General features: G+C 43.7%; 1 protein-coding gene across 1 annotated transcript in view; it reads left to right on the top strand.

Moving 5' to 3' along the window:
- FAM20C (FAM20C golgi associated secretory pathway kinase) overlaps positions 1-12,026 on the top strand; it is a 58,084-nt gene that overhangs the window by 33,395 nt on the left and 12,663 nt on the right. Inside the window, exon 4 of the mRNA XM_036392345.2 lies at positions 11,458-11,550. Coding sequence (XP_036248238.1) covers positions 11,458-11,550 — 93 coding nt within the window. The remainder of the gene's footprint in view (positions 1-11,457; positions 11,551-12,026) is intronic.

Here is a 12,026-nt window from a genome sequence, read left to right as displayed (position 1 = left end):
CTGATGGGCAGAAGGATGGGGCACCAGTGCATCCTCTGGCCCCTCTGTGGGGCATTCTCAGGGGAAATGATGTGTGGGAGCTGAGCTGTCTGCTGGCACTCACAAGGTGGGTGCTGATTTGCAGCAGGAGGTTGCACAAGATGCTCTGATCCCCTATTTCTCATTTTGTACTGAAACTTTGATATACATAGCTGGTAAAGCAGCTTCACAAATAGGATTCAATGCTCTTAAAATATTGGTGCACACACTATGTAGGCTTTGTCCCATTAATGATTTTGATGTTAGTTATTTGTCTGAAGTCTTGGGGCGCTCAGTGCAGTTCCATATCCAGCAGCTCTTGAATGGTAAACTGGAAATCTGAAGCCAAAAGTGTTTGAACTTCTGCATGGGCAGGTGGGAAGGGAGAAGGGAGCATGATCTTAGTTACTGGTGCTGGTTACTGCTTTAGGGTCCTTGGGACAGCACAGCTCTCCTACACAAATGCAGATATATAGGTCAGCCATGACACAAAACAAAAGATTTTTCTCTTTTATTTATTCTTCTGAGCCATAGGTTTTATTCCTATTACATGATCTTAAGATCTGCAACTTCATGAGTGAGAGGGAGACACGGGGTGCAGAAATTCAAACTCTCCACTACAAATTGGAGGAGGGAGCCTGAGCCAAATGTGCTGAATAGGGAGTGCAAAAACTGTGGTGCTTCCAGAGGTGTCAATACAAAGTTCAGGCAAATTTTGTCCTGGAGAGGAGAATGTTGCTTCTGTACATTGTGCTCGTGCAAGTTGCTCGTACTGCCCTGTGGCCCCTCAGCACATTCCTCTACCAGGCACAGCTCAAAAGGCATTTCAGGAGCACAGGAGCTCACAAAAGTTGTCTGAGCCTGTCTAGATCTCTTTGTTTTGGCCTGTGTGGGGCAGAGACATATAGAGTGTGCTCCCTGTTGGTGGAGGTCCCCTCAAAAAGGAAAGAAGCCCAGAAGTTTCTCTCCTCCATTAGGTGAAAAAGACGCCTCATAGGCCTGGGGGATTTCACCTCAAACTTAAGGATAGCAAATTGGGCAGAAGCCAAAACGTCCTGCCTGGGCAATTTACTAGAAAAAGAAGTGAACAAAGAAACTAATTGCTTTTGTGAGTTGTTTTACCAGGAACAAGAACCTCTTGCATCTTGGCTCAGTTTTTCTCTGTTTGTTATTTTGCCTTTTATTAAACCTTTTTGTTTCCAACACTGCAACAGAAGCCATCCTGCTGATTTTTATGCCTCCAAAGGTAGCTGAGCTATCTTGGGTGTGTTATAAACCTCTGAGAGCTTATGAGACCTGGCTGGAGGAAGTTAATATAACAGAGACACACTGAAAGGCAGGATTTGAGCCTCATTTTTCGCTTTTAAGGAGTCTTGATCCCCCCAGAGAACTGCAGGCCTCAGGGCCAGCCTCAAAGGTGACTTTGGGGCCTACCAAAGCCTATGGCCAAACTGACCTGTGCTTTTGGCAGAATGCTTTTTGGGAAATGATTTTTTTCCCAAAAAAGTTGTTGTCATGGGTGGAAAGAAGGAGAGGAGGAGGAGGAGGAGGGGAGGAGGAGAGGAGAGGAGAGGAGAGGAGAGGAGAAGGAGAAGGAGAAGGAGAAGGAGAAGGAGAAGGAGAAGGAGAAGGAGAAGGAGAAGGAGAAGGAGAAGGAGAAGGAGAAGGAGAAGGAGAAGGAGAAGGAGAAGGAGAAGGAGAAGGAGAAGGAGAAGGAGGAGCAGCTCTGAGCCGGGCTGAGTGGCCAGGGCTGCTGCAGGGATCTTGTGCTGATCTCTGGCTCGTTCCTGCAAAGTGCTGAGCACAAACAGCTCCAAGGAAGGATTAATTCTGTGCTTGGCTGTCAAGGACACACACAGTTCACTGGCTAGATGTGTGCCCAAAGTTAAGCATGTGCTTAATGAGGCTCGAGTGCTTCGCTCAGGGCAGGGCTGAATCCCTAATAGCTCCTTGGTTTTGCAGCTTTTGCTGAAAAACGGGGCTAAGATCTTCCTGCTATCTGGGAGATTTTGAGGACAAACTTACTAGTATTCATGGTTCTCGTAATGATAGCAAGGAAACTCATGAATAAAAAGGAAGAAATTATGTATCAATACATCAGACTCGCAGTAATTACTTTTTCTAACCTATAAACCTATTGTGAACCCAGGAATTTCAATGGGCACATACATCACGTACAGTGAGAAGAAAAAATCCAAAAAGCTGGAAGAAACTTGAGCTGTGCTATGCTTCTAATATGTTTAATGTTATTGTTCCATTAAATCCCTGCCCTTAATGACCCCAGACATATTGAATAACATTCTCAGGGCTGAAGAAATGCTTCAGACTTCTAATTTTACACATAATTTTTTTCCTCCTGTGCTCTCAGACCTCTAGAAGTGTTATATATTGAAAAACCTCTGTAGAAAATATTCTGCAGTCTGAAGGGAGGCTGCAGGTAACTGGGCTCACATGGAGCTCTGTTTGCTCTTGACAGTTCTTCAGAAATAGTTTTTGCAGCTGTATCGTTTTTCATGCTTGCAATTTGTGGTGAGCAGACAATGTACAGTGGAGCCTCAAAGGGATAAAACAAGGGGAAAGATGACAGATAGCATGGGCTTGGCATGGCAAAAATGCTCACACTACTTGCTTAAGAGCACAAAGGAATCTAGGCCATGCAGGGACAGAAGACATTCATGGTGGTATAATTTCTTAATGAAGATGTCTTTAAAAAGACACAAAATATCACTGCAACACCTCATTAATGACATCTCCTGCTTTTTTAATTGCTGTGAGGATTTTTTCTCCCTGCTGTGACAACAGCATCGACCATGTTAACATTGGCACTGGGAACTCTTTCGTTGTGCTGTCAAGTACCTTTTAATCTTTCGATTCTTGTATGTCAAGTCAGGTTTCTACCTCAAGGATGAACCAAACCTTATTTCTGGGTCAAGAATTTTGCTTTATCTGCAGCGTAAATTAGTGACAGGAGCTTCCCAGAGCTTGCCTTTCTTTTCACACCGTGACTCATTATTTTTTCTGTGCAAGCCCGGCTTGTTCTGGATGATGGAAAAACATTTCTACCCAACAAGCACTGCCACTTAGCCACTCTGCATCAGTGTTCACCTGCTCTCTGCATCGCCCTCCCTACCAGCATCTCAAAGAGGGAGACAAAGATGAATTTCAGCCAGTCCCACCTTTGCACCCCTGTAATTCCTGGGGGTGTGTGCTGCCTCCTGTGCAATTCACTCCAGTATGGATTGTAATCCTCCTGCTGAGCTCCCTGAGCAGGGGAAGGCTTCTCTAAACCAGAGTGGGAAGACCTGAGCTTCTGATTTTGGAAATACACACTTCAGTCCCCACTGCTGGCCATAAAGCAGCTGTGTGTGCCAATGCCTGCAGCAGGAGCAGCCCTGCAGTGGTTGTGAAAAGCAGCTTTATTTCCCTTACCCCAGCATCCAGGGGGGCTGCTTTTCCATAATAACTGAGACCAGCCCCTTAATTGTTAGAAAAACTCATCTTACCTCAATTTTTTCTAAAACTTGTGTTATTTCCAACACTATGCCTGCCTTTTACATTTAAAGATTCCTTAAAGAAAGGCAAAAAAAACCACCTCACTAGTGTTTGCAGGGTGCAGGGGAAATAGAGGCAAATGTTACCAAGCATGATCCTACTTGTCTGGTCACATCATGTCCAAACCACAGCAGACAGTGTTAGATATTGCTGTATGTGCTGGATTGTACATTGCATGCCTCTCTGTGCATCCATCTGGAGCTGGGTAGCACTGGAGCTCATCTCTCTGGTTTTGTATGGCTTGCCTGCTCTGTAACAGCATCTCATTAATGTGGCTTTCTTTGCAGCCACCTCCTAGACAATAACAACAACAAGAATAAGAATAAGAAAGAATAAGAAATAATAAGAAAGAATAAGAATCACAACAGCTCAGAATCAGTGAATCTGAGCTCTGACCAGGCTGAGCTCTGCACCCATCTCACTCCATCTTCTCAGCCAGGGGACAAGAAGGGGACCAGTGACACCAAAAAGCACAAGTGGGGAGCACATCCTGACAAATGTGCTTACACTAATACTTTTTTTTCCATTTGCTTTTCCTGTGGTGACAGTCACCTCCTTACTGGGCAGAGCTGGAAGTGATGTTCTGAATTGCTGAAGGAAATTTTCCCAGTTGATCAAACTCTTACGTGTTTTGTGCTGATCAAAGATTCTCTGCATGTCTTATGCATTTGAAAGCACAAAAGAATGAATGAGAAAAGAGCTATTCTTCTGAGCTGGTAGACAATGAAATGATGATTGGTGAGATTATGCCTTGACTTTACTGTCAGCACAATGTCAGTAAAGGCAGCAGTATAGAGAAGGTGCATTTTGAGATATTAATACTACTAAAAGAAACAGAAAAGCCCCCAAAAAGAGGAAAATGTCTGGGTGTGTTATTATTTTTATACTTTAGTGGAGAAGGAAATGAATTTTTCATATTCTTGGATCATATTATTTGCCCTGATTATTCATCCCTTCATATTGTGTCTGCTTGTATAGGCAGGAGTGGTAACTCAATGTTTTGCTCAGGTGAAAACCTGCTTTTATACATCCATATATATTTTTTTAAAAATTTATTTATTTTTGTATATTTACATGTAGACATCTAGTGCATGGGATGGCAGGAACCTTCCACTGGTGCTGCCCCTAGCAAGGGACTGACTTTTCACAACCTTTTTACAAATGCCCTGACCTGTGCAGAGGAATCAGAGGTTGCTCTTTTGTCTTCTAGCAACAGTGCTGGTTTTAAAGGCAAAGCCTAAAATAGGCTTCCAGGGCTCTGGGTTGGTTGGATTTTTAGTGAATTAAAAATAAATTAATTGTGCTTAGTAAAGAAGGAGCTTCTGAGCTTAGGAATCTGCAGGATGTTCATTCCCAGGTCTTGGCTTGGGGTTGCTCTTTTCAGGAATGGGAGCCATTTGCTCTGGTGTGTTTGTCGCATGCATCCCCCCTCAGAAAGGCACTCACATCAGCTGCAGCAGGTGTCTCTGGGGTGGTTTTGCCTTGATCATGGAATGAGGGGAAAGAGCAAGGCTGGAAGGAAGCAGGGGAGGAAGGCCAGCACGCAGGAGGGCTGTAGCTGTGTGATCACAAAAGTACATTTTGAAGATCATGTTAAAGCAATGTCTGTCAAGAATGGTTTAGCTCTAGCTGATCTCATCCTGGGGCCAGGGGATGGGCTAGGTGACCTCCTGAGCCTCCTTTTGCTTTTCCACTGGAAACAGAAAGAAAACCCACCTCAATACTCTGTGTCCCTGTGGATTTTTGTACCCTCTTCTCCCCACTGTCCTTCTGTGCCAGGTAACAAGGTATTTATACATACAAGTGTGCTTTCAGAAGCTTATTGTTATTCTCTGCATAAGTTTATGGTTTATATTAAGCTAACTGGTCCTTGAGCATGTGCTGTTGTCAAGCTCTCTCCGTCTGCTCAGGAGAAAAGTGCTCTGGGGCTGGCACACAAGAGCATGATCTGGGTATTTATCCTTTTGGCAGTATGCTAATTATTCCTATTGCTATCACATCCCTGCTCGAATTTCTCTCTCTCTGCCACAGTAAATATTCTCTCATTTTTCCAAGCTGCAGAGCTGCTACTTAAACTGGAGAAGCCTGAATATCCTGCAGGGGCCCATATTGTCATTTGGTTGATAGCAGTGAAAGGGGCCAAACATCCTTTCTGTACCACTCAAATTGCATGTCTTTGCATTCCTGCGTTGGCCACTCATTTTCTGGCCCATATTCTGCTCTTGTAAACAGCTCCTATCGTCCCTGGGAGTGCTCTTTGTAGCACAATGCTTTGATAAAGCCAGAGCCATCAGCTGCCAAGGCTCCATAAGGAGGCAGAAATAGGCACCAGATATCTCTGCTGCTGTAGATGTAGCTGCATTAGCCGTATCATTTCTCGTCCTAAGGACTTACTAAGCCATTAAAATGTATTATAAAATTAAATGGTGTTTTTCCCACCTGTTCTAACTGGTGCCAAGTGCACTGAAAACCCTCCCAGAAGATACAACTCTGCATGCAAAATCTCAGTACCCTCCTAAGGACTGCAGCTGCCTCAGAGACACCTTTTTTTTTTTTTTTTTTTTTCCCATGGGCTGCCTCCTTTACTTAGAATAATAAGCTTTAGATGATCCCAGGGCACTCTAGATCCCCCTGCTGCACAATCCAATTTGACATAAGTGTTGCATGGAGGGGAGGGAGGGAGAAAATCTCGCAAGCAGACACCGGACTTTCAGTCTGAGTTTCCCATTAGTACAAAGAAGTTCATCAGTGGGGGCTTGGGAGATTTCATGCCTGTCTGTGCTGGAAGAAAGGCTCTCTGGAATTGATGGAGCATCTGTGCTTCAGTGGTGTGCTGGATCAAGGGGCTGCTTGTGACTTCCCAAGTCCATTCCAGGCGATAAAATCATTGAAACTGCAGCAAACTGCTGAGCGGCCACCTTTTAGTCTTGCAGTAACTATCCTTTGAGTCTGGTATTAGCTATATTTTTATCATTTAGGTAACATTGTGCATGAACTGTTAAGCCTGCAACTGGGCTTCAGGACAGGTATTTAAGTGCTCCACAGGAAGAGAGGAAAGCTGCTTTCCAAAGGAGAAGAATAGCAACTATAGCTGTGGGTGGACCCAGTTAATCTCCTGTTATCTGTTCCCATAGCCAAATTATGCTTCTATCAGTGTTAGTCCTGTCCCTGCCAATGCAATTACAAAGCCTCACTGGTTTATATCTCTTAGTGAGTTTGCTGCTGCCCAATTCCCCTTGCTGGGTCAGGCAGGGGCTCTGTCTGCAAAATGGCCTGACCCAAGCAAACCTGCTCCCTGCTGCTGCAAAGCTCCTTGTCGTGCTCCCTAATCATCCCTAATCCCAGCAGCTGATTCCCCTGATTATGTGTCAGAACACGAGGGTAGCCTGTTTAAAAGGAGCTGTTTTCCAAGCAGCAGCACTTCCTCTCCTTAGCTCAGGGATGTGGCTCTGACACAAGAGGTGTCTCAGAGATGTCTCTGGACTGCAGCATCGGAAGACAGCATGTGTCTGTCAGGATAACACTTAGCTCACTTTGGGCTCTTTGCCCTATTTTCTAGCTTTCTGGCTGCTGTACAGATAATAGAACCCCTCCAGAGCAGAGGAAGTCTGGCACTGAGCAGGATTCTTTCGAGTAATGCACGGCCCTGGTGGGTATTAATCCTGGTAGTTTAGGCAGGTGTATGCTAGTGATCCTGGAAACTAAATACAGATTTCCATGGTAAAGGTTTAGTTTTTATAATAACTGTTTTCTAAAATACCAGAGCGTCTACAGAACCTGCAGTTGCCCTGTGGTGACTTGGTTCATGAACAGCAAAAAGAAAACTCAGAGAAGTTATTAATGCTGAGACTGGGGGACCGAGTAATTGGCAAAAAAAGAAAAAAAAATGCTTACAGAAACATTGAAGAGAAGCTTGAAATATAAATAGGAATAATTATTTCTCAAGCTTCAGAAATAATTTCCAGTAATTTTTGAACACAAATCACCATTTGATTTATCCAAATACTACTGAACACCAAACCAGGTCCCAACCATATCTAGAAAGGAGCTGACTCACCAGATTTATTCATGACTGTTCTTTTATCAGAGCAGCTTTCTTTCTTATGTTTCTAAGCATGTCTCACTTCTATAGCCACCAGATCAGATCACAGTTGCATCTTGTCTTGTGTCAACACAAACGTGTCCCTGTCCTGCTTAAAATCATTCTTTGCTTCCTATGTGTTTTCTGAGTTGTGCCATGGTGGGAAAATCTTCATGGGCTTTGATTCCCCTTAGTTCTTCCTTCTTTGCTACACGTGTTCCCATGCTGATTTGTCTTTTCCTCATGCTGTAATTGGGCTGGTGCCACCATGTAATTTTTAACTGTGTGCAGTATCAACAGACCTCCATCTGTCTCTCCTCCAAAGCTTTCCAGCCTGCCGTTATAAATATCTGCCAAATCCTTCTCCAAAGAGAGGATCACCAGATTCCAACTGTTTGCAAAATAAGAGCTGCTGCCAGAAATCCTCTCCCACTGTCTGCAACCTGTGCAGAACCTGTCCCTGCTCGGGGTGGGATGGCACTGCTGGCACTGAGGGGCTCAGAATGGAATTCACTGTCCCTCAGAAGTTGTGGTGGTCTCTGTGCTCAAGTATCTCATTATATGTGTCATTTTATTAGACAATAACCTTCAATACCCATCAGATAACAAAATCAAACTAACTTGTATGTAGGGGTGGGTTTTTTCCCTTTTAAAATGCAATTCTGATTTAAAACATGCATTGGTGTGGATCAGTTCCAGTGTTGTTTTAAGAGATGTTTTACTTGACCTGGAAGGGTCTGGGAGTTCATTCCCCTTTCCCAGCCTGTCACTTAGGGGCTGAAGACTAGTTACCATGATCTAAAGCTGGAGTAACTGATTGGACTTGCTGAGAGAAGTTTAATCTTCCACCTGTCTATATTTTTACATCAGAATAAATCATTAGAATTAGCAAAAACCAGACTTGATTAGATTGTGCACAATTAAAAAAAAAAGGCAATTTTTAACATGGATAAAATAAAATTATATATCAATGCAGTTGGATGAAGTAAACATTCTAGATTAAGATGGACGTGCCCTTTGACACTTGAAGCCATTCTCATATCAGTCTGTTAATGGCATTGGTTCAGAGCTCTGTCAGGCTCATGTGGCTTTGTGAGTTCAGTTGTGTTTCTTGGGCTACAACCCACACACATGTTAGTGTTTGCTGGTGGTGTGGCAGCTTGCTCTGGCTGGGGAATTCCCAAGGAACCTCTTCAGGTGCTGCTGCAGACATCAAATTAAAAATAAATGTCTGCTTGAGTAACAACCTGCCTAGTTAAGGTTTGATCCAAGAAAGCAGGTTTCTGTTGTATCTGTGGAAGATTGGAGTAAGTCAGCACAAAGGATATTTCAAGGTTGTTTCAGGAGAGGGTTTCATGTTTGGATCTGCTACATCTTAGATCTGGAGAGCTCTGCAGAGGAATATAAGGAATGTAAAGCATCTTGGGGGGTTGGTAAATCCTCCTTCCAGTCTACTTTCTGAATAACATGGTATTTTCAAGAGGCAGAGAAGTGGGTACCATGTGTTGGACATGGGCATGGACCATGTGAAAAGTGGCTTTTCGTAGAGGGAGGGGAAGCACCTTAAGCACTGAAGAAACTTGGGAGTTTGTTTCATGATGTGTCATCAGGTTCAAAAAATACTGGTATTTCCATTGTCTAGATTGCACTGTGGATTCGGTGTCCGTTTTTGAAGGTTTTAGGGCAATCATTTTCATTATTTCCTTAGGAGGGTGTGCAACCACTTAATAATACTTTATGACAGCAGGAAAATTTGTACACACAAGCCTGAGCCTGCAGGACAGCTGTGCTTATTCTCAAATGAAAAATATCCTCAGCCCTTGCTGGGGGTGAAAGGGAGCACAGGGGCTGGGCTGGGGCAGGGCTGTGCTTGCAAGGCTGAGATCCAGCCCCCAGCTCAGTCTGATTTTCTGCAGCAAGATTTTCTCATAAAGGAATGGCCATGGTTTCTTCTGAAGTGTCCAGGAGATAAAAAGCAGATGGCATTGATTAGCTAATAGTAATATTTTCTGCACCTTATCTGCTGTGCTTGATGTGCGTAAAGCTTTGCAAAATCTTGGGGTGAGGATTTGTTGAAGAAATCAAATCTTAAAATCTTTAGAGGAGGGAAGGTTACATACAAATATGTGATTTTATGGCCAGCAGAAATAGGTTAATCTTTTTTCTTTGAATTAATATTCAGGGCTCATTCCTTCATTTTTTAAGGGAATATGCACAATGAGCTGGCAGCTCTCCTAACTCTTGCCTTGACTGCTTAGCAAGAGGCTCTGCTCTCCCCTCTTCCTCTTTGTGGTGCTCCTTCCCCTTTTGCATTTCTTATGGAGAAAAAGCAAAATACTATTTTTTATTTTATGCCTGGCTCGCTTTTAGCTTGTGTCTTTGTGAACTCTTTGTGGCCTCAGCAGCTCCCTGGCAGGACTTCTGCCAAGTGTTGGCCACCTCCATGACCACTGCTGTGACAATGGTCAGTGCCATTTTTCCAGAGCATCACTGGGGTGTTTAAGGTCACTCTGACCTTGAGTTCTGTTGGACACAAGTACCTTGATGCTGTTCATCATTTAGGGCAAGATAGAGTACCTTGCCAAGATGTTAATATAATAAAAAGGAACGTCTGAGAAAGGATATCAGGCTTTCAGACCCTGCTGGGTGCACAGCAAAATTTTCATGCAGCCAAAAACCACAGGACTTATCTGGTTTCTCCAGCAGCTTGGAGAGTCCCAGGTGGGTTTGTGGACAGACAGCAGCTCTGGCAGTCACAGTGGTGGGTGGACACAGCTTCAGGTCCCAAACAACCCCAAAATTAGGACTTCAGGGGAGGTTTGGGCTCTGCACCAGCACGATCCCAAAGCCTCCCATGCACCTAGGTCCCCATGCAGGAGCTGTATTTTAATTGCCAGCAGGCAGCACGAGTGACTCATGAGCTGTCAGCTGGGCCACCTGTGGCAGCAGAGAATGAGAAAGAGCTTTGTTTTCCTCTTCTGGAGAGCTGTCCTCCCTTGCAGATGCTCTGCAGGCAGCTTTGCTGTGCTTATCTCCCTCTGAGGACTTCAAAACAGGTAGAGGTGGGACCCAGATGTTGCCTTGGTCAGCTGCTCGAGCTGTGCTCCATCCAAAAGGACTGGAAGGTGCTTGAAGTGAGACAGACAGAGCTTTGCATTTTTCATGTTCTGTGGTGTGGAAGCTTTAGCCTTCCTATCAGGATGACATTTTTTATTGGTTCTTAAACTGAAGAAACAACAAATTCTGCATCTTCTCTCAAAAACACTCTTGCTAATGTTCTTTGAAACATGACAAGTGTTGTGGCCATCAAACTGCAATGATCCTGTTCCTTATAAAATAAGAAAAACATGTCACTTTTGGCTTTAAGTAGTGCAAAGGGAGAGGCATATTCTAGATGGGAGCTGCATGGCTGCCAAAGATGAAAGAAAAATGTTATTACTTTTGGAAATTTCATAATTACAGTTGATGATAATTTAATGAAATGACATTGTCTTCACCGCTATCGCTAATGAAATGTTTGAGAGTGATAAAACAGATCTTGTTAAATAGAGCGAGAGTTTTGAGTGGAACAGCTTTGTGACAGCACGCTGCCTGCACAAGTCTTGAATTCCTATTTTTTGTTAGAGTAGCTCAAAAAAAAGAAGATTAAATGAAGGCTGCATGGCAAATAATGCACAAATGAGGTATTTAAAGGTCTTCCATTAGGCAAACAATACTGAACTCCTGAACAGCATGTTGATGACTGAGCACTGCTCCTTAGGAATGCTAACCCTTCATTAAAACACTTCCCTTGTTTTCCTTTGCAGGCAAACCAGAGAACAAGAAACCCCGCCTGACTTTTTTTACTTCTCAGACTATGAGAGACATAATGCAGAAATAGCAGCATTTCATCTCGACAGGCAAGTGGAACAGATTTACATTAAAAGGGGAAATATTGTGATAAGTTGCTGCACTTGGCCATTCCTGGAACTGAATTACTTTTTAAAAGGGGAAAGTGGAACAAAGGTGGGCAAATGCCGTGAATAAATGAAATGGCAGATGATGAAAGAGTAAGTTAATAATTAGGAAATGCAGCTTACCCTGGGAATGAGAAACCTGGCAATAAGTAATTGTCAAAAAGAAAGAGAAGTTATATTGAAGAGAAGCTGAGAAATTAATTTCCCTTGTGATCTTGCAGCACATATGGAGAGGACCCATCTCCCAGGGAATGTGTCACGTTAGTGTGACAGGAGCCTGGCTCACCCCAATTAGCTCCAGGGCACAGAGATCCAAAGGAGCCAAGGGGAATGGTGTATTCAGAGGAGTCCTTGAGATGGAAGGGGATTCACAGCAAAAAGCTGGGACTGTCCCACATCAGGACCATATTTATGCCACA

The sequence above is a fragment of the Molothrus ater genome, chromosome 16 (genome assembly GCF_012460135.2).
Source record: "Molothrus ater isolate BHLD 08-10-18 breed brown headed cowbird chromosome 16, BPBGC_Mater_1.1, whole genome shotgun sequence".
NCBI classification, from domain to species: domain Eukaryota; kingdom Metazoa; phylum Chordata; class Aves; order Passeriformes; family Icteridae; genus Molothrus; species Molothrus ater.
The sequence above is the reverse complement of the archived record's forward strand: the minus strand, read 5'-3'. Positions and strand labels throughout refer to the sequence as shown.